The sequence below is a fragment of the Girardinichthys multiradiatus genome, chromosome 5, assembly GCF_021462225.1.
Source record: "Girardinichthys multiradiatus isolate DD_20200921_A chromosome 5, DD_fGirMul_XY1, whole genome shotgun sequence".
Lineage (NCBI taxonomy): Eukaryota > Metazoa > Chordata > Actinopteri > Cyprinodontiformes > Goodeidae > Girardinichthys > Girardinichthys multiradiatus.
In genome coordinates, this window is record NC_061798.1 from 18698940 (window position 1) to 18722100 (window position 23161).

At 39.0% G+C, this 23161-nt stretch overlaps 1 protein-coding gene across 1 annotated transcript; it reads right to left on the reverse strand.

Annotated features, from left to right (window-relative positions):
* Positions 1–2665: 2665 nt before the first annotated feature.
* On the reverse strand, positions 2666–22276 carry sparcl1 (SPARC-like 1). Its single transcript, XM_047364660.1, has 11 exons — positions 22155–22276; positions 21251–21306; positions 21090–21155; positions 11411–12436; positions 9907–10015; positions 7732–7853; positions 7541–7661; positions 7303–7439; positions 5332–5480; positions 4314–4462; positions 2666–4096 (listed from the first exon to the last, which is right to left on the reverse strand). Exons 2-11 carry the CDS (start codon positions 21302–21304, stop codon positions 4068–4070), a joined length of 1962 nt encoding a protein of 653 aa, XP_047220616.1. The 5' UTR covers positions 21305–21306; positions 22155–22276; the 3' UTR covers positions 2666–4067.
* Positions 22277–23161: the final 885 nt, after the last annotated feature.

The window sequence follows — 23161 nt, forward strand, 5'->3', positions numbered from 1 at the left end:
GGCGCAGCCAAGGGCCGGAGGGGGTCTGGTTTGGGGACCAGAGGATTTCGTCTCTTCTTTTTGCAGATGAAGTGGTCCTGCTGGCCCCTCTAGCCAAGACCTACAGCACGCACTGGGGCGGTTCGCAGCCTAGTGTGAAGCGGCAGGGATGAAAATCAGCTCCTCCAATTCCAAGGTCATGGTTCTTGACCGGAAAAGGGTGGCTTGTCCTCTTCAGGTTGGAGGGGAGTTTCTGCCTCAAGTGGAGGAGTTTAAGTATCTTGGGGTCTTGTTCACGAGTGAGTGAAGAATGGAGCGGGAGATCGACAGACCGATCGGTGCGGCTGCCACAGTAATGAGGGCGCTGTGCCGGTCCGTTGTGGTGAAGAGAGAACTGAGCCGCAAAGCGCAGCTCTCAATTTACCGGTCGGTCTACGTTCCTACCCTCACCTATGGCCATGAACTTTGGGTCATGAAAGAACGAGATCCCGGATACAAGCGGCTGAAAGGAGCTTCCTCCGTAGGGTGGACGGGCACTCCCTTAGAGATACGGTGAGGAGCTCGGCCATCCGGGAGGGGCTCGGAGTAGAGCCACTGCTCCTCCACATCAAGAGGAGCCAGTTGAGGTGGCTCGGGCATCTACAGATCCTTCTCAAAATATTAGCACATTGTGATGAAGTTCATTATTTTCCATAATGTCATGATGAAAATTTTACATTCATATATTTTAGATTCATTGCACACTAACTGAAATATTTCAGGTATTTTATTGTCTTAATGCGGATGATTTTGGCATACAGCTCATGAAAACCCAAAATTCCTATCTCACAAAATTAGCATATCATTAAAAGGGTCTCTAAACGAGCTATGAACCTAATCATCTGAATCAACGAGTTAACAACGAGTTATCAACGAGTGCTGTATCAAGGCACCTCAGTGGGAAGTCTGTGGGAAGGAAAAAGTGTGGCAGAAAACGCTGTACAACGAGAAGAGGTGACCGGACCCTGAGGAAGATTGTGGAGAAGGGCCGATTCCAGACCTTGGGGGACCTGCGGAAGCAGTGAACTGAGTCTGGAGTAGAAACATCCAGAGCCACCGTGCACAGGCATGTGCAGGAAATGGGCTACAGGTGCCGCATTCCCCAGGTCAAGCCACTTTTGAACCAGAAACAGCGGCAGAAGCGCCTGACCTGGGCTACAGAGAAGCAGCACTGGACTGTTGCTCAGTGGTCCAAAGTACTTTTTCGGATGAAAGCAAATTCTGCATGTCATTCGGAAATCAAGGTGCCAGCGTCTGGAGGAAGACTGGGGAGAAGGAAATGCCACAATGCCAGAAGTCCAGTGTCAAGTACCCACAGTCAGTGATGGTCTGGGGTGCCGTGTCAGCTGCTGGTGTTGGTCCACTGTGTTTTATCAAGGGCAGGGTCAATGCAGCTAGCTATCAGGAGATTTTGGAGCACTTCATGCTTCCATCTGCTGAAAAGCTTTATGGAGATGAAGATTTCATTTTTCAGCACAACTTGGCACCTGCTCACAGTGCCAAAACCACTGGTAAATGGTTTACTGACCATGGTATCACTGTGCTCAATTGGCCTGCCAACTCTCCTGACCTGAACCCCATAGAGAATCTGTGGGATATTGTGAAGAGAACGTTGAGAGACTCAAGACCCAACACTATGGATGAGCTAAAGGCCGCTATCGAAGCATCCTGGGTCTCCATAAGACCTCAGCAGTGCCACAGGCTGATTGCCTCCATGCCACGCCGCATTGAAGCAGTCATTTCTGCAAAAGGATTCCCAACCAAGTATTGAGTGCATAACTGTACATGATTATTTGAAGGTTGACGTTTTTTGTATTAAAAACACTTTTCTTTTATTGGTCGGATGAAATATGCTAATTTTGTGAGATAGGAATTTTGGGTTTTCATGAGCTGTATGCCAAAATCATCCGTATTAAGACAATAAAAGACCTGAAATATTTCAGTTAGTGTGCAATGAATCTAAAATATATGAATGTTAAATTTTCATCATCACATTATGGAAAATAATGAACTTTATCACAATATGCTAATATTTTGAGAAGGACCTGTATACCGGATGCCTCCTGGACACCTTCCTCGGGAGGTGTTCCAGGCACATCCCACCGGGAGGAGGCCCAGGGGACGGCCCAGGACACGCTGGAGGGACTATGTCTGTTGGCTGGCCTGGGAACGCCGTGGGCTCCCCCCGGAGGAGCTGGAGGAGGTGTTTGGGGAGAGGGACGTCTCTGCTGAGTCTGCTGCCCTCGCGACCCGGTCCAGGATAAAGCGGAAGACGACGAGTACAAGTACGAGTATGTTCTTGATGACCTGTCTTGGCTAAATACATTTTTATATTATATCCATCTAATAAGCAGTCTCCAAGTGCAACTCAATCAATGAGAATATCAGAAAGTGTGTATTTCAGAAATTCTGACAAGCAGCTATAAAAGAAAAGTTAGAAAATTACATCAGACCAATAAAAAAGTATTTTTAATACAAAAATGTTAAATTATAGTCATATTAAACCTAACACAATCATCAGGAGGATTTGTGTTAAAATTAAAACAAAATGTGTATTTCATCTGACAACACATTTTTATGTACATTTTTAACACATCTCTTCTAAGAGTGAAGAACTGGAGGCAAGAAACTATATAGACTCAAAGAAGAAGTTCAATGCATTTTATATTGTCAGTTTATCCAAAAATCTGTTCAGTGTTCTCAACATAAGACTCAAAGACTTCAACTCTACAGAATACAAGTAAACCGTACTGAGGAACAAATGTGTGTAATAGGACAAAATTGGCTCTTACTCCAATACTCCATTCTGTCAACAAATGCCTTATGCCCCATTATGACAGGCTCTATTCAGCCCGGCTCCACTCCACTCAGCCTGCTTTGCGAGGATTTCCATTAGAGATTTTTCCAGATCGGTACCCTTCTTTTTTTTGTCCCTGCTCCTGACATGTTTTTATTTACTATTTATGTCTTTATTTATTATTGTTTCACACAGATTAACATGGGACAATTTCACACAGTAACATTAATAGTGGCACAGCAGAAAACACTGATGGCTGGAGGCGGGGCTTCAGCTAAAGCTCCACCCGTCAGTGGGTCAGACACAACAGGTTCTGTGCCAGACCAAGTGGAGCCGCGCCGCCTAAATAGAGCCAGTGGAACAGGAGCATTATATGATAACTCCGAGAGACATACATGGAATACGTAAGTTGGTTAGGTAAAGGTATTTAATACAGGCAGTTAAAGAAAAGTTTATAACAAAACAGCAAAAAAAAAGAAAAACGCACTTTTGTTTCGTTATGGGTGTAAGTATCTCACACGACTTGTACTGATTTATAAACAGTGTCTAAGCATTAGAAAGCTTTTAAATATTAAATTATAAATTGGTGCCTACCAACAGGGATCCACGCAAGTGTGAAAAAAACTTTATTTTTACACATCAGAGGAGCACAGTTTTTTTTTATAATGTCAGGATGCACAGAAATATTCTGTGTGATCTTTCTGTGATGTTTTTTGCTGCCAGTTAGGCTTTTAATTAAAAAACATAAAATCACAAGACATTTACCACATTTACTGCCAGGTTAAGTGACACAGTTACACACTTACAGTAGAATTATAACATAAGAGTTTGAAAATACACTAACATTGAATGATTTTGAGGATTAATTCTAATCTAAATCACTCTGCATATGTTATTTAAAAGCCAGCATCAAAGATTGTACAAAGTGGAACTTAACCCCTGTGTGGAATGCATTAGAAAACACTTTCCGGACAACACTAGCTAAACAGAAATCTAACACTCTTGGAAAGAGTTTTATTGATCTAAGTTACAAATCCCTTAATTAAATGACCAAACACACCCTAATACAGGATAACAACAATAATTACCAATACTTTCCTTTCAAAATTAGGAAGGGTTAGGGGTTTGGGTTAGAAACAGGTTTCATAATTTGACCTCATATTTAATTGGAGATCAAAAGTCAAGTGATGTGTAGAAGATTCCTTTTAAAGTTTCCAAATGTCTCAGTGGGAGATGGGCGCAGAGATGAAGCTCAGAAAAGCAGGTTGACATCCATGTCCTCTGTGGAGAGATAGGTTTAAAGAGAATGTGAGCAGCATTTCCTTGTTACTGGGGAGAGGTTTGAAAATGCAAATAAACACATTTTTTTTAATTAAACTAAAAAGGATTAACACAGTATATGAAATGTTCACCATATCTATTTTAGACCACGTTCAATCCATCTGAAATTAATATATGATCGCACATTATTTAGTTTCATCACTGATACTGCTCTCACCATCTTTGATACCAAAGCAGGAGGTCCACTCTTTAAAGGTAATTTGTTTGTCCTTGTCAGCATCACACTCCTGAAAAAAGAGAGGGATACAGTGCTCCATTGGCACCAGAGGGACCCTGAGTGGGGCCAGCTCTGAGTGGGACAGGATCCTGCACAGAATGAGCAGTGGGTGGATTTTCTACATATAAGGTGACATTTATCATTTACAATTCTAGGAAAAAACTAACAACTTTGTTAAAAAGAAAACAAAAAAGGTACATTAACCAAAATTGTATAGTATAATGAAGTAAAGAGTCCATTACTAATAAAATTATGCTTTTGCTTCAAAAGTAAAATGAGTAATGCATAAGCACTTCAATAACTTCTATTATTTGGAAAACAGCCACAAATGGCATACAGCAATAGTAATGTTAATGAATTATAATAGTCATCAGTGTGTTTCATCACGTAGTACATTTAAAAATTTACTGGTTGTTTCTATGGGTCTGCACTGTGGTGCAGTTGGTATAGCACTGTTGCCTTACAGCCAAAAGATCCAGGTCCAAAGTTCAAAAACATGACTGTGAGGTTAACTGATTACTTTAAATGGCCCCAGGTATGAGTGTGTGCGTGCATGGTTGTTTGTCTCTATGTTGCCCTGTAATGGATTGGCAACCTGTCCAGGGTGTGTACTGCGCCTCTAACCCAATGACTGCTAGAGATAGGCAACTATCGACCCAATTAAATTGACCACCTTTATATTAGTTTTAACAGAAGATTAATATCAATCAGTGTACACTGATAATCAGTACTCTAAAATAGCCCACAGTTATCCAATTAAAAAGATCCAGGGAATACACTATGCTGTGGTTATCTAATGTATTCATACAAAGATCAAGACAAATATTTCTTGGTATAAGTCAGACTGCAAAACAAGTACTGTGTTGTTTAATTTTTGATTTCTGAAAGCAAAGCCTTTGAAATTATTTTGCCTTTCTCCCAATTAGCTGTGACTCCAACATGGTTGGTGAAAATGTACCTGTCGGTAGGATGCTGATCCAGTTTAGCAAACTCCCAGTGCACTGGATAGATGTACATATTGTAGTTCTTTTCAAAGTCCTGCACAAGAAGCTCAACAGAGTGATTGCCAGCATGAAGAAGCCTCTCATTCTCAAAGATTTTCTTCACCTACAAGAAAATAAACACAAACCCATCACTCACAAACAGGAGAAGGCTTTTATTGTTTTTTCTTATTATTTTTCTCAAGGTTTTGCTATGGTATAGGCATATATACCTTTGACACTTATAGTAGCGTACTAGAGGCAATGAGTCTCAAAATGACACATGGCTTCAGGTGGGTGACTAAATAAAGACGATGAAGTTAGGCTGTTGTTGAATTAAACAGATACTTTACATTAAACAGAGACTTTACATTAAAGGACAAAGCATCTCTGATCTATTCAGAATCATTTAATATAAAAGCCTAATCTGAATAGAATGCCACAGATGACCGTTTTCAGCCCTGATTTGCATCTACATATTTACTGAGATTTCCCATCTCATCACTTGAGATCAGTTTCAATTTTTCAAGGAAAAACACCTCTTCTCCTGCTTCATTTCTTATACCTCTGGGCCTTGTTTCATCCTAACTATCATAAGAATTTCTCCTTATCTCTATCTTCAATCTCCACTGCACTGCTCCACTCCACCTAAAGTCATATTAAAAAAACTTGAATATTTGCTCCGATGAGGCTCGTTTGTCAGATTTAAAGTACCTTTTAAGAATTACCTTTAAGCAGCTATTAAGCAACCCTTTTATTAATCTCACATTGTGTATAAAATGTTTTTATTTCATTAGTCTGATGTAATATTCTAATCTTCCAATGTCATGTTTCCATTAGCTGTTGGTAGAAAATCATCATAATTAACAGAAATAAAGGCTTGAAACCATCCAGCTGTGTCTAATAATTCAATATATTGTTTCACTTAGTGAATTGAGTTACTGAAATAAATAAACATTTTAAAAATATTCTAATTTATTGAATATGACTGTATATATCAAGGCAAAATTACCCACAACAGTGGCCCAGCTATTGGAGTTGGGTCTGTTTTAATTTGCCTGTATAAATAACCTTAAAAAATAAATTCATGAATTTATTCTTATCCATGGGAGTGGGAACATGCCTGAACACAATGGAATGCACTCTTACCTGTAAACAAACCCAGTGAAACTTTCATTAAGAAAAATGTAGGTTCTGTACCCTTACTGAATTCTTCAATTCAATTATTTCAGCCTACAATTAGATTTAAATATCAATCAAAGGCAGAAATATTTACCCTGTAACAAGCTAAATTCAGATTCTTAACTTTTACAAAACTATTTGATTATTTATGTAAACTTCTTTTGAAGTTTTCACTTCACAGTTGAGACGAGTTTGTCTTGGCTGATAAAGCACTTTGAAACCTAACCTTTAATTTGGTCAAAGCAAAGAGTTGCTACATTCTGTTGTTCTCTTCCTTTTGTGGGATCAAAAACTGAGACTCACTGCTTCTTTTATTTGGAATTATTAATCTTTTAAGTCATTCATCCTTTAAGCTGAGTGTACAGTACATTTTAAAACTGTTGAAAATGTTAGCCTTTTCTGTAACTTCGAGAATAATAAATGCTCAAAGTGTAGGAGAAAACTGTTATCTGGTTTGTAAAACTGCCTCAAAGTATGATCTGTTGCTCCTAGGACGTTTTTTTGCATTGCTTTGTTTAGTAATATATATATATATATATATATATATATATATATATGTTACAAAATATATTATATATATATATTATATATATATATATATATTATATATATATATATATATATATATATATTTATATATATATATCTATATATATATATATATATATAGTAATGTGTAAGAGGTTTCTGTAAATTCAAACTATAAAAGAGAAAAAGAAGCTTGCCTTACTCAGGTAGATCCAGTGACAATAAAATGTGCATCTTACCCTGAAACGCTGTTTTGGGGTCAGGAAGCCTGGGGATGTGGAGTCATGCTCATAGAGCTGCAGCAGCACATTTTTCAGCCAATCCCTCATTCGCAGAGGGAACTGGACCAGCTCATTCTTCATACACTTAGGTATTACTGAGAGAGCACGACACACGATAACAGTACAATATAGAGTCAAAGCTTCTTCCTAACATTTTTTTTTGTTTTTCTTCAACAAAAACCTATGTAGTTCTTACGTTTGCATGGGCCAAGGTAGTCCAAATTAAGTTTATGGCCTCTCTTTGTGCCCTCCAAGTTGCATTTAGCAGCAAAAAGCTTGCACGATGTATCATACGTTTTGTTATCTGTCCCACAAACCTAGACGAAAATAAAAACTGTTACAGATAAGGCTCTCCAGTTGAAACAGTAACTCTTAGCACATACTTACATGTTCAAACTCATTCATGCTTGGTGGGCACTCTAATGGTTCTTGACACACACATCCAGGATTACCATCTCCATCAAGTTTACATGTTTTTCCACGCTTGCAGCGGAAATTTTCACATGGATCTAAAAAAAAAAAAACACTCCTGTTATATACTATATATCAGAATATAAACAAAATGGTTTATTATTCTAACTGGTTTATTCTTGTGGAAACGGGTGAGCAGTTACCGGTCTGCATCACCTGCTACTTTCCTCTGTCATTAGAGCTGGTGCAGTGATTAAATTCAACCTGATCTGCCTTGTTCACTCCTTAAGCCTGCAGAGCTGTGTTTTGGTAGTGACTGTGAAGCAATGCGGGCACTATTCATGTGAAAGTTACGCCAAAGTGGTCCAGTCAGCAGATTCCCCAGTAAGATTGTTGGGATAGTGTTGTGATCATAAGGTGTTTGGGTTTTAGTTTTAATTTGCATCTGTATTTTGATCACTTCTGAGCTCTTTATTATTATTTTGTCTTGCTGTATTTAGTTCATTTCTCTGTGTTCATTATTGCTAGAAAGGCATTGCCATATTAATTCTTTCCTTTGTGTTTTAGTTTCTTAGTTCATTCATGTGTTCTGGTCTTTGTGCATTTTGATTTATTCTGTTAGATCAGTGTTAGTCTTTTCTGTCTTTGGTTTGTAGTTTCTTTGTGTCTAGTTCAGCTTCCTTTGTGTTAATTATTCATCTTCCCTCAGTCTGCCTGTTTACTGTCCACAGCTGTTCCCCTGATTATCTCACCACCATTCACTGCCATTCTCCTCTCTTCCCTCAGTATATAAGCTCTCTGGTTTTCTTTGTTAATAGCTGGTTCATTTGCTCAATACTGCTCTACACTGCTCAAAACTGTTCGAGACTGCTTAATGCCCCATGTAATTCTGCCCTTCATGGCTTCCCTCCATGTTCCTGGTTTGTTTTAGGATTTATTTAGTTTCATGATTATCAGTTCACATCTTTGAACTTTTTGACCTTGGACTGTGTTGCTTTTTGTTTAAACAAACGTTTGTATTTTTGCTCCGCTTCTGCCTCCCTTTTTCCAGCATTTAGGTCCTCCACAACTATCACCCCTTTTGTGAAGGACGTTAGTCACTGGATGGTGAACATTGCTGATCAGAGACCATGGGAGAAATTTTAGCCCCAAGGTTCATTTTCCATCATGATATATTTTAGTTTAAAATCATATACATTTACAAGTAGCTTGTTTCATTGTATGTGCCAAATTTCAAGTATCAACTTCCACTTAAATGTAACTCTGTCTTTAAGAATTTCATCTACATTTTAAAAATTAGAAAAGCACCTTTTATGTTATACATTATTCTCTTGGTGTCTTTTAAATGTAAAAACATAAAGCATTTATTATAAACAGATACACCAGGGGTAAAAAATACAGCTGAATAAAAAAAAGATGCAAGGAACAAGTGTTATGTAATATTTAAATACAGTATCATAGGCTATTCATAAAAAGAAGCCCAAATGCCAATTGTTAGACATGGCTTTATTGATACAGAAAATCTAATATTAATTCTAATATTAATCTTGAAGCTTAAGACATTTATTTATGTTGCATGGTCCAGTTTATTAAATTTTTTGTGAATTCGTTGTGCTAAATGTTTAGTCACATGTTTACATTTAGATCAAGTAATCAGCTACTGTCATAGGCCTCTTTTTCATTTCTTAAAGGTCTGCAACCCCAGCATTCAACAACAATAACGCCATTGGAGTAAATTTAAGTGCAACCCTGTTTTCCTGTCCCAACCCTTTAAGTATTGGATTTTAAAAAGGGCCTTAGGTGCAATTAATCATGTGTGATTATTTAAACTGCTTGTATAATTTTATATCATTTTATATAAGTTTTTTGCAAAACCAATCTGGGTAAAAAGTGTGACCCATATAGGCCTTAAATGCGTCCTGCAATGTGTTAGTCAACTGAAGTGGGTCTCATTCCAGAAGCCTATTAGTAGCCCACGGCTCATTTAACACACATCTGATCTAAGCCAAATCCATATGAGGCCCACATCAATGTGTTGGCTGGGAAATAACGGTTCTTTCTTCCAGCTCCTCAGTTATAGTATGTCTAATATCAAAAGACATTGTGTTTTTTTATCTTGTTCATATAAATAATCAAGCATTAAACACAAACCTGCTGGAGTTCCTGAAAGATGTAAGTCCCCACTAAAAGAGGACCTGGACCTAGGATACAAAACCACTGCAGCTCTGATCTGCACTGGATTCACCCCCACTATAGGACCCTAGAGAAAAACAGTTAAAAAACAGTGATTAAAAAAGTAATTGTAATGCTACTTACAACCACATTATATTGCAGTGAAAATTACCATTTCAAACACAGCACTGACATTTTATTGGCTACTAAAAGAAATGGAGAGGAAATGTAAATAACACATTTCAGGATTTCAGGATTAATTTGGCCCTGTATGCCAATTTGTCGAACTTTTAGGCTTTGTTTGATCACAACCACAAAATATCATATCAAATATATAAAATATTTCTTCAATAGTTGAAATATGTATAAACTAAGACCTTAAGTTTGGACAGAGGAGCTCCGATGATTATCACACACATTCATCTTCTCTATATTAATCAGTGTAAAGTTTATTTTTCCTCATGAATCCTCACTACCGGTTGGATCAGAAAGCTCATCCTATTTAATTTGCAGGGATAACTGGATTATGTTCTTAACTACAGTTTCAGTTGAATTTAGTTTTTACAACTGGCCGTGGCAGCACTACATAGAACTGTGCTATATTTGCTTGTGTAGTTCACTTGTTGGCGCAAATCTTTGTTCCTTAATGTAAGATATTCTTTGCTCTAACTTTATGTGGTGGGATGATTTTTAACTGTATGAGTTTTGTTTTTTGTTGGGTTTTTTTACCGTGTCCTGTCTGGCAGAAGCCCAACAGATTTACTTTCACGAGTGGAGCATTACAGCTAACGCTATAATGCTCCGCTAGATATATTTGAAAAACTTTCTTAGAAACTGCTTCGGTATGATTTCAATTGCAATGGACATGGAGACGGAAACAAAAAGGGAAAGAGAGAAAGTAAGACAGGTAGAGCAAAAAGGAAAAAGGGAGAGGAACAGAGAAGAGAAAGAAGGATGAAGATAATGCAAGATACTAGAAGACTGCTTCTACACCTGCAGAAACATATAAAAGCAGCAATGTTACCAAAAGGTGCATGGTACTAATTAATACAAGATGTATTTGGTGGTAACTGCAGCTCAATATAGAACATCTGTATATCTGGTAACACTTGAATATAAACACCTGTGGGTGTAAGTGTGAGCACGCTTGTGTATACAAGGTTTCTCAATAAAAATATGCAATAGCGAGTGTGAGGAGCCACAGACCTGACCCCCTGGACCCGAGACAGACACGGAGGCAATTTGAGTCAAAGACATGTCGGAATGAGTTGTGGTTTGAATGATAGCAATAATGCTATCTGATTGATCAAAATAAGGGAGGTAAACCCTAAATTCTCCATCCCAGAACTGATGTCTGATTTTTTGCTTGAGCTTTACTAATTGGAAAACATTGATTACCCACCTTAAGGACAATTCAATTAAATTCAGTTTTCTTTATAAAACTGAATTTAATTGGATAACAACAAATGTGTAAATAATTTACCCATTTTCTTGTCCGTTTCCTCTGTGGTTGCTGGACTATGTTCTGAGTGCTGCTGCCCTCAAACTCCTGATGGTCCATTTGGTCGTGATCTTGTACTGGATGTGTTTCATTCCTCTGTGGGGAGTGCTTTCTGGGTCTCTTGATTTTCTTCTGCTTCCTTGTCTGTCTCTTTGTGAAAGCTCCTCTGTCATTCTTGCCCTTCTCTTCTTCCTCTTCAGACCGCTGTGAACCAGATTTAAGCCCAGCACTGCTCTTTAATTCTTGACCATGGTCCATGATTGCCTCTTGGTCTTGCCTACCAGGGTGTTTTTCTTTTGATTTGGTCGACGAATCCTCGTTCTGATCAGCCACTCTCTCCCTGTCTCCTGTCTCAGGGGGCTGCATGTCTTGTATGAGCAGCTCTTTCTCGCCCACCTCCTCTTTTTTAGTTTCTGGAAGATCCTTTTCTGATGGAGACTTTTGGTTTTCAGTTAATGGGTTGAGATCTTCTGATTCCACCTGAACAGGTATTTCACCGTTAGCAGCAGCAAAATAGAGATCAGCTGAAGGTTCCGATTCTGTGCTGCTCTCTGTTTCCTCCAACAATCCCACCTGCCCATCTTGTTCAGTCAGTTTGTTTGCAGGCTTCTCCTTCTTTTCCTCCACTTTGTCCTCTTCTTCCTCAGTGTCAACACTCTTTTTCTCCTTATATGGTATCTTTTTCTCTGCTTCCAAACTGCCATCTGGCTTCTTTTCATAATTTGAAGTTACTTCACCCTCAGTCATTGCCAGTGCTATGTCATCATCCTCTTCCTCTCCTTCTCCTGCTTCTTCTGCCTTCTTCTTCAAAAGGTCTTTCAGTTCTTCTTCACTCAACAAGACAGCAGGGCTTTTCTCTCTTTTTTCTATCACCTCTTTCTGCCCTTTTGTGGCATTAGTATTATCCTCAGATCTTACTTCTTCATCTTCTTGTTCTGGACTTCCGGCCTCAAATGTGACCAAAGTGGGAAAGACCTGTGGCATATTGGCCTCCATGGTGATGACCTCCTTACCCAGGAGAGAAGAGAAACATTTGGTTTTTATTGCGTTGCAAAGGTATTCGTGCTGTTTAAACCTTTTCACAATTTTTGATGTTGCAACCACTAACTTGTGCATTTTATTGAAATATGTTATAAACCAACACAAAGTAACACCAAAATCTAAAGTAAGAAAAAAGCATGGTTTTCCAAATTTTGACATATTCAACCCCTTTTAGTCTGATTCTCCTGAATATAATCCTGTGCAAGATATTACCTAATTTGTAAATCAAGTCCACACACATATAGTTTAATCTCACTATAAATGCAGCTGTTCTGTGAAGACCTCAGAGTTTTCTTAGAGAACATTAGTGAACAAACAGCAAAATGAAGGCGAACGAAGACACTAGACAGGTCGGGGATAGAATTGTGAAGAGGTTTAAAGCAGGGTTTTGGTCAGTCATTTTCTACCGCTTATTCCATAGTGGGTCATGGGGGAGCTGGTGCCTATCTCCAGCAGTCTATGGGAAAGAGGCAGGGTACACCCTGGACAGGTCGCCAGTCCATCGCAGGGCAACACACAAACAACCATGCACATACTTATTCATATACCTAAGGGCAATTTAGAGTTACTAATTAACCTAACAGGCATGTCTTTGGACTGTGGGAGGAAGCCGGAATACCCGGTGAGAATCAACACATGCATGGGGAGAACATGCAAACTCCATGCAGAAAGACCCCTGGCCAGGAATTGAACCCAGGACCTTCTTGCTGCAAGGCAACAGTGCTACCAACTGCGCCACCATGCAGCCACAGGGTTTTGGTTTTAATAAAAAATTGCAAGGATTGACTATTTGACAGAGGACTGTTTAAGCCATCATCTGAATATGGAAAGAGTGTGCCTACCAAAACATATCCATGCAGCTAAACTGAAAGAGTTGGCAAGGAGAGCTTTATTAAGAGAAGCCATAAGGAGGGCCCATGATAGCTCTGGAGCAGCTGCAGAGATCCACAACTTAGGTGGGAAAATCTATTGACAAGGCAGCTTATATTCTTGCACACCATAAATCATGCCCTTGTGGAAGAGTGGCAAAAAGAAACCTGCTGCCGTAAGTAGTTCCTGTGGAACCGTGGAATAATGTCCTCTGTCACATGACATTATTTTGCATTATTTGCTGTTATTTCAGCTTTTAACCTTGTTCTCTCTATTCTCTTCCTAGAATTTACACCTGGCCTGGCTCTGTGTCTACCTGTGACACCTTTCTGGAGAGGGGAATTGTCCGAGCTTCTGCTGGCAACAACTTAAAGCTCACTCTCTACCGATGGTCCACATGGCCTTGTCTTATAGTGTTTAACCCTTTCTCTCTCCTAGACATGGCGATTGACTGAGCTTTACTGTGACTAACTCTATGTGCTCTCTTTCAGACTCTAACCTTGAAAACTGGCTCAGAGTTTATCTGTTCTTTCTTTCTAGGTGAAACGACTAAAGGAGCTACATCCATTAACATTTACTTTTTCTTCCCATAGAAAGTACTCCTGGATCAGTGCTTCTTTGTTCTCTTTGTGTCTCTGTTCTTTCTCTCAAACCCCCAGTTGGTCATGGCAGATGGCCGCTCACACTGAGCCTGGTTCTGCTGGAGGTTTCTTCCTGTTAAAAGGGAGTTTTTCCTCTCCGCTGTCGCTACATGCATGTTCAGTATGAGGGATTGCTGCAAAGTCAACGCCAGTGACTGTCTACTGTCTCTACATGCTCATCCGGGAGGAGTGAATGCTGCAAGTCACTGACTGGATGCAATCTGCTGGGTTTCCTTAGATAGAAAAACTTTTTATCCAATTTGAATAAATAACTAACTCTGACTGCACTGTTCAATGGTTAGGATTAATTGGAATGTATGTACCTGACTGTTGTGAAGAGCCTTGAGACAACATGTGTTGTGAATTGGCGCTATATGAATAAAACTGAATTGAATTTAATTGAATTGAGAATAAAACTGGACATTTTGGTCTACGAAGGCAACGGAATGTATTGTGGAATACTTTAAAACATGGTGGTGGCAGCATCATCAAGCAGTAGGGATTGTTTTCTTCAACATGAACAATGAAGGTGCTCAGATTTGATGGAAAGATGAATCACATTAATGACAGGGCAATCCAGGTAAAAAACCTGCTAGAAGCTCCAAAAAAATTAGACTGTGTAAGAGGCTCACCTTCCAACAGGACAACAACACTAAGTATGCAGCCAAAGCTGCAATGGAATGGTTTAGATGGCCCGCGGGCCAACTGCGGCCCATGATCCAGTTTTTATTGGCCCGCAGCAAATTTTGAAAATACAATTGAATATAGCCCGCACAATTCAATTCAATTCAGTTTTATTTATATAGCGCCAATTCACAACACATGTTGTCTCAAGGCACTTCACAACAGTCAGGTACATACATTCCAATTAATCCTAACAATTGAACAGTGCAGTCGGAGATAGCTTTTTATTCAAATTGGATAAAAAGTTTTTCTAACTAAGGAAACCCAGCAGATTGCATCCAGTCAGTGACTTGCAGCATTCACTCCTCCTGGATGAGCATGTAGAGACAGTGGACAGTCACTGGCGTTGACTTTGCATCAATCCCTCATACTGAGCATGCATGTAGCGACAGTGGAGAGGAAAAACTCCCTTTTAACAGGAAGAAACGTTCAGCAGAACCAGGCTCAGTGTGAGCGGCCATCTGCCACGACCGACTGGGGGTTAGAGAGAACAGAGCAGAGACACAAAAAGAACACAGAAGCACTGATCCAGAAGTACTTTCTATGGGAAGGAAAAGTAAATGTTAATGAATGTAGCTCCTTTAGTCGTTTCACCTAGAAAGAAAGAACAGATAAACTCTGAGCCAGTTTTCAAGGTTAGAGTCTGAAAGAGAGCACATAGAGTTAGTTACAGTAAAAGCTCAGTCAATTTCCATGTCTAGGAGAGAGAAAGGGTTAAACACTAAAAGACAGGGCTATGTGGATCATTGGTAGAGGGTGAGCATTAAGTTGTTGCCAGCAGAAGCTCGGACGATTCCCCTCTCCAGAAAGGTGTCACAGGCAGACACAGAGCCAGGCCAGGTGTAGCTTCTAGGAAGAGAAAAGAGAGAACAAAGTTAAAAGCTGAAATAACAGCAAATAATGCAAAATTGGAGAGTAGTGTGAGAATATAGCGAAGAGGATGAAACTGGTCGTTATGTCCTCCAGCAGCCTAAGCCTATAGCAGCATAACTACACAGATAGTTTCAGATCAGATTATTTAGTTAAGCGGCGCTTATTTACAACAATGTCATCTCAAGGCACCTCACAAAGGGTCCCACTGATGGTCATTGTTATACTAAAAACCACAATGATTGGGATACATCCCTCTGTCAGACTGATTATAACCATTGGAAAAGAGAAGGGGTCATACAGGTAGCAGAAATGGAGGGTGTGTTTGCACCTCAACCATAACTGAGCTGGTTTAGGTTAAACCTGACTCCCCATTACTCCATCCAACAGGGGGGGAGGAAGGCTCCTAGTTAGCCACTCTAACTATAAGCTTTATCAAAAAGGAAAGTTTTAAGCCTAGCCTTAAAAGTAGACAGGGTGTCTGCCTCATGGACTAAAGCTGGGAGCTGGTTCCACAGGAGAGGAGCCTGATAACTAAAGGATCTGCCTCCCATTCTACTTCTAGAGACTCTAGGAACCACCAGTAAACCTGCAGTCTGAGAACGAAGTGCTCTGTTAGGAACATATTGAACAATCAGATCTCTGATGTATGATGGAGCTAGATCATTAAGGGCTTTATATGTGAGGAGGAGAATTTTAAATTCTATTCTGGATTTAACAGGGAGCCAATGAAGGGAAGCTAAAATAGGAAAAATATGATCTCTCTTTTTAATTTTCATCAGAACTCTTGCTGCAGCATTTTGAATCAGCTGAAGGCTTTTAACTGCATTTTGTGGACATCCTGATAGTAAAGAATTACAATAGTCCAGCCTTGAAGTAACAAATGCATGGACTAGTTTTTCAGCGTCACTCCTAGATAGGATATTTCTAATTTTGGCAATGTTCCGGAGATGAAAGAAGGAAATCCTAGAAACCTGTTTAATATGGGATTTAAATGACATGTCCTGGTCAAAAATAACACCAAGGTTTTTTACTTTATTATCAGAGGTCAATTTAATGCCATCCAGGTTAAGTGATTGACTAAGCAGTTTCTTTTTTAAAGACTCCGGTCCAAAGACGACAACTTCTGTCTTGTCTGAATTTAGAAGCAAAACATTTAACGTCATCCAAGTTTTTATATCTTCAAAACATGCTTGTAGTCTATCTAACTGGTTGGGCTCATCAGGATTTATGGATAAGTAAAGCTGAGTATCATCAACGTAACAGTGAAAATTTATCCCATGCTGCCTAATAATTTGACCTATTGGAAGCATATATATATAGTAAAGAGAATTTGCCCAAGTACAGAGCCCTGTGGTACTCCACAATTAACCCTGGAGTTTAAAGATGATTTATCATTTACATGAACAAACTGGAATCTGTCAGACAGATAAGATTTAAACCAGCCTAGCGCTGTTCCCGTGATCCCTACAGCATATTCCAGCCTTTCTAAGAGAATTTTGTGATCGACTGTATCAAATGCAGCACTGAGATCTAACAGAACCAGAACAGACACAAGTCCATTATCTGAGGCCATAAGAATATCATTAGTGACTTTCAGCAGAGCTGTTTCAGTGCTATGATGAACTGAAACTCTTCAAACAGGTCATTGCTGTGTAAATGCTCACACATTTGATTAGCAACAATTTTCTCAAGAATTGTAGATAAGAATGGAAAATTGGATATAGGTCTGTAATTTTTCAAGTCATCTCGATCAATCGAAGATTTCTTAAGTAAAGGTTTAATTACAGCTAACTTAAAAGCCTGTGGTACATATCCATTTACTAAAGATAGATTAATCATATCTAAAATGGGGCTGGTAATCAGAGGGAACACTTCCTTAAATAATTTGGTTGGGATTGGGTCTAACATACAAGTTGAAGGTTTAGATGAAGCTAATATTTCTGATAACTCAGGAATCTTCACAGGATCAAAACAGTCCATACACAAATCAAGTTCTGCAGTTATTTCCAATGTTGTCTCACTTGCTGAGGATGAATTAATCATCTTCGGGAGTATGTCAAAGATTTTCTTTTTAATAGAATCAATTTTATTTAAGAAGAATCCCATAAAGTCATGGCTGCTAAGAGCTAAGGGAATGGATGGCTCAACAGAGCTATGACTCTGTGTAAGTTTAGCAACTGTAATAAAGAGAAACCTAGGATTATTCTTGTTCTCTTCTATTAATGATGAGAAATAAGCTGTTCTGGCTTGGCGAAGTGTCTTTTTGTACAAAAGTAGGCTATTTTTCCAGATTACATAGGAATCCTCTAGGTGTGTAGAGCGCCGTTTTCTCTCCAATTTTCTAACATTGTGCTTTAAAGTACGCAGCTCTGAATTAAACCAAGGAGCTAGCCTCCTATTAATGATTACCTTCTTTTTCAAGGGGGCTGCATTGTCTAATGCATCACGTAATGATGAAGAAACACTATGAACAAAAGAATAAATTTGTGAAGGGGCAGAAACAGAATTATTGCCCTCCACTGTGCTTTTCAGTGATAATGAGGAAATTAAAAGTGGAACAGATTATTTGAAGGTTGTTACAGCATCGCCTGATAATGATCTACTATAATGAAATTTTCTTTCAGGTGTGGAGTACTCGGTTAAATTAAACTCAAAGGTTATTAAGAAATGGTCAGACAGGACAGGGTTATGAGAGAATATTGTTATGTCTTTACACTCAATGCCATATGTCAGCACAAGGTCCAGAGAATGAAGACAAAGGTGGGTAGGTTTGTTAATGTTTTGATCAAAGCCAGTTGAGTCTAAGATAGCATTAAACGCTATATTTAGGCTATCACTTTCAGCGTCTACATGAATGTTAAAATCCCCCGCTATAATAACTTTATCTGTATTTAACACTAAATCAGATAAAAGGTCTGAAAACTGATCTAAAAATTGAGAGTAAGTCCTGGTGGACGGTACAAAACAACAAACCGAAGAGGTTTTAGTGCTTTGCAATTTGGATGAGGAAAACTAAGGATTAAATATTCAAAAGAGTTGTAGCTATTGATTGGTCTTGGGCTAATCAATAAATCCGACTGAAAGATGGTTGCTACTCCTCCTCCTTGCCCAGTAATTTGAGGAATGTGAAAATGTTAATAATTAGTAGGAGTTGACTCATTTATAGTAACATAATCCTCAAGAAGCTTAAGGTCAACACTGTTGCACATCTCAGTTTCAACACTAGATGGAGCAAGCCACAGAAATGAAATTAGTCGAAGAAAAGCTTTTACCGCCAGTCACCAGAAATGGCAGCACCGTAGAAATGCAAAATAGCAAGTGTAGAAAATTTCAAACACGGTGGGAAAATTAGTATTTCTTCAAAGAAATCAATGGAAAGTGTGTCTGATTTGTAATGAAGATGTTGCTGTGATGAAAGAGTATAATGTCCGTCGGCACTATGAGACCAAACATCAGAGCTACACATCGTACACCGGTGCCGAAAAACACAGAAAGTCAAGCAAACGGCAGCTAGCCTTCAAGCTCAACAGCAGGCTTTTTTTCGTGCTAGTAACATACAGGAAAACGCCACAACAGCAAGTTATGAAGCCGCCAAACTTATTGCCCAGCACGGAAAACCGTTTTCAGACGGTGATTTTATAAAGCAGTGCCTCATCAAAGTCACAGAAATAATGTACCCAGAAAAAGTGTCGGATTTCAACAATGTGAACTTATCCAGGAATACAGTGGTGCGGAGAATCGAGGACTGTCAGCTAACTTGAAACTCCAGCTGAGAGACAACGCTTGTGCTTTTTACTCGATAGACTGCGATGAGAGCACAGATAACACAGACACCGCACAACTGTTCATTTTTAGAGTATGATAACTTTTGCTGTACGGAGGAGCTGCTTGCTATGATGAGCCTAAAGGGCACAACGATGGGAAAAGATATTTTTGAAGCTGTGTCAGAGGCAGTTGAAAATATGGGATTTAAATGGGACAAGCTCTGCGCAAGGGAATGGCCTCGTTGGTAAAAGAGAACGGAGGTGAGGCTGTTAGGATGCACTGTATAATCCACCAAGAGGCACTGTGTGCCAAGACTGTCCAGCTGGGCGATGTGATGAACACTGTTGTAAAAACTGTCACAATAATTTGAGCTAGAGGACTGTACCACTGAGAATTTCAGGGTTCTCTATCTGATGTGGATGCTGAATACGGTGATGTACTCTCTAAATCGACCAATTTTTAAAAGAGAAGGGCTGACCCTCTGTGGCTGGCCGACCTGGCGTTTTTAGTTGATCTTACGCATCATCTGAATACACTGAACAAGAACTTACAAGGCAAAGAACAGCTGGTGTCACACCTGTATGCGCAAATTAAAGCCTTCTGCCTAAAGCTTCGTCTGTTTGAGACGCAACTATACGAGGCTTTAACGCTGCACACTTCCCTGCGCTGTCTGAAATCAAGTCTGCTTTTCCAAAGGCCGACCTTTCGGCTAAAAAAAGAGAAATACGTGTCTGTGATTGCATCTCTCGTGACAGGATTCAACCAGCGTTTCAAAGATTTTTCTGTCATTGAAAAACAAATCAAGCTGTTTTCGACCCCCTTCCTGCTGGATGCAGAAGAAGCGGAAGAGAGTCTGCAGTTAGAACTGATTGAAATGCAATGTGATGATTCTCTGAAGAGTCAACTTCAGCTTCTCTCCCTCCCTGAATCCTATCAGATTTCGATAATGCCGAGTTTTCTCTGATGAGACGCAACGCAAAAAGAATGATGAGCCTGTTCGGCTCAACATGTATATGTGAACAAACATTTTCTCTATTAAATCAGAACAAAAGTAGACTGAGAACCAGAATGACCGATAGCCATCTCTGCGAAGTCCTTCGTATCTCAACCACCAAACTTTCTCCTGACATGTCACCCTCCTTTAATCCAAAGGACAGCATCACTGCTCCCACTGAGTGCAATGTTCCTCACATTATATGTGAGTTAGAAATACACACAGTATCTCCTAGTATGTGTTCTTAACGTATATGTTTAATGCATGTTTTTGATTTATTGCATGTGAAGTAATTAAAAAGTTAAAATAAGAAATTCACACAAAATATATGCGTCAATATGTCCCATCTAGTGTGTGGCCCGGCCCTTTGTTAATTTTTCTATATTTGACCCTCACTAAAAAAAGTTTGGACACCCCTGGTTTAGATGAAAAGGTATGCATGTCTTAGAATGGCCCGGTCAAAGTCCAGACATAAATCCAAATAAGAATCTGTAATGTGACTTGGAAATTGGTGTTCACAGATGCTCTTCATCCAATTTGACAGAATTTTTGCTATTTTCCAAAGAGGAGGAATGAAACTTATAGTCTCTAGACGTGCAAAGTCTTCCTTAAACTTTACTTTGTGTTGGTTTGTGACAGAAAATCTCAATGAAAATGAGTTGAAATTTTCAGTTGTAATGTGACAAAATGTTCTAAAACTTAGGTGCCATCATTACTTTTACAAGACACTATTTGATGTTAAAATATCTCATGCATTTTAGCCCAAACCTTTTGTGTTTGTATGATATTTTACCTTTTCTGTGGCTGAGTGTGAGGTCTTCTGAATTCCATGATGTTTTCCATGAGATTTGCCTTTGACCTTATCATAACAAAAATACTGATCATTTACCCAGAACTAATAGGCATTGTGTCTTTATGTTATAGTATTTTAACAAGTTTCTCTTTACTACTCACAGTTGAAGCAAATGTTGCACCAAGTAAAAAAATGAACATCAAGCAGACCCTCATATCTGAAACATAGTAATGGAAACATATTAAAAATCACAAATTGAAAATCTCAAGGAAGAATTAAACTTTAAGTTTTTTTTCCAGACTAGCTAGACACATGCAGATAGATGCCTCTGTCTGTATACTTCTGAGAAAACCATAACTTTGGCGGGCTCCATTGTTGTCACGGTTACTGGCCTAGTCGATAGGCCTCGCTCTCAAAAGTCACATTCAGGGGTAAAGTAAACATCAGAAGCTGCCAGACTGGAAAATGTCGACTAAATCCACAAACTGAGTGCCAGGACAGAAACAATACAGACATCGGTGGATCTGTCCAGTGGTATTAAAGCCCTATGGTTCAGCAAAATAAGCCTAACATGTGGGAAGGCAGCAGGACTGTGTATTTAAAAACTACTTAAATGTATTAAATTAATTAACATTGTTGAATCACTTTAATTTTGTTGAAAATTGTAGCACAAATAAACCCCACTCAGATCACATAGTAAACAAACATACACTTCGTATTATTTCAACAGAAATATAATCTTTGAGAAAACTATTCAATACAATATATGTCACTGTATTTCTTTGTGTTTTTCTTCCTGTATGCAGCACTTTTATTCGCTTTACCGTCTACACAGTATATTGGCAAATTACAATATAAACTGTGTATTATCTTTGTCCTAATGCACAAAAGCAATTTTATAAGAGATGACTTTCATTGGAATAGTAAAGTAAAGCAAACTTCCTAAACAAAGCAACATTTTAACAAGGCTAGCAGGCACTGGAAAAACCCCTCGACAGTTTCAGTTTCTTTGCCGACCTTTAGGCTGCACTAAAAAAAATATAAATACTTGCAATTAGATTTTACCTGCTGGAGAAACAAGACAAATGAGAGTCCTGCAAAAACACGTGCTGATGTTGTGAAGATGTTCTTTTGTATTCAATGTTGCACTCTCTGTCCACGCAAGCTGAAATGAACCACACACATTAGTTTTTATTAAGGTCTGGGACGCCACTGATTTGGGAGGGTCTTTGGGCTGCACAGAGGGTAACACTGAGGCATCCCACACTGAACTTCATTTAGGTCAACTGCCTAAAAAATGGACAACAATTTCTCAAAAGCACCAGAAGTCTGAAAAAACTATTTAGGAGTATTTGCTTTTTACCTGTAACATATAGTTAGAATAAATAATTTAAACGGGAAAATGTCTTGTTGGACCAAATTGTATGCATGTGATTAAATGTTCAGTGCCTCACACAAGTAGTCTTGCTGCTTGACATTTTTCACATGTTGTCACATTTCAAACATAAATTTATTTTCATTCTGGCTGAGTAATAACGCAAAGTAGTCCATATTTGTGAAGTGGAAGAAAAAACAGGCTATCCATTTATCCGTCTGTCACTTCATCCGTCCGTCCGTCCATCCATCATGTTTTCCCACTTATACTTCTAAGGTATATCCAGCAACCATTGGGCAAAAGGCAGGGAATATCCTGGACAGGCTTCCAGTCCATCACAGGGCACGACAGATCGACACAACCATGTACGCACACATCAAGATTTGAGCTTCTCACAGAGTGTTATTCAACCCATCTACCAAAAATGAATCAAGCTGCAACCCTACCAAGACATGGCTGAGCAAGGAGAGATTCAGAGATCCCCAGCTCAGGTGGAAGAATCTGGTACAAGGTAACTATTAGTTCTGCACTGCTCAAATCTGGTCTTCATGGAAAAGCAACAAGGGGAAAGCCATCGTTGAAAGAAAGCCAACAGTTTCCACTTTAAAGTTTGCCAAAGACCATGCAAGAAACATAGCAAACATGTGAAAGTGTTTTGGTCAGATGAGACCAAGTATTTTAGCATACATGCAATGTG

Coding starts and splice junctions, on each gene's coding strand:
- sparcl1 (XM_047364660.1), bottom strand. CDS start 21,304: ATGAGGGTCTGCTTGATGTTCATTTTTTTACTTGGTGCAACATTTGCT. Junction 7,854..9,906: donor TCTTTCAGGAACTCCAGCAG/GTTTGTGTTTAA, acceptor TTTTTTTTTTAG/ATCCATGTGAAAATTTCCGC. Junction 4,097..4,313: donor CTGCTTTGGTATCAAAGATG/GTGAGAGCAGTA, acceptor ATCTCTCCACAG/AGGACATGGATGTCAACCTG.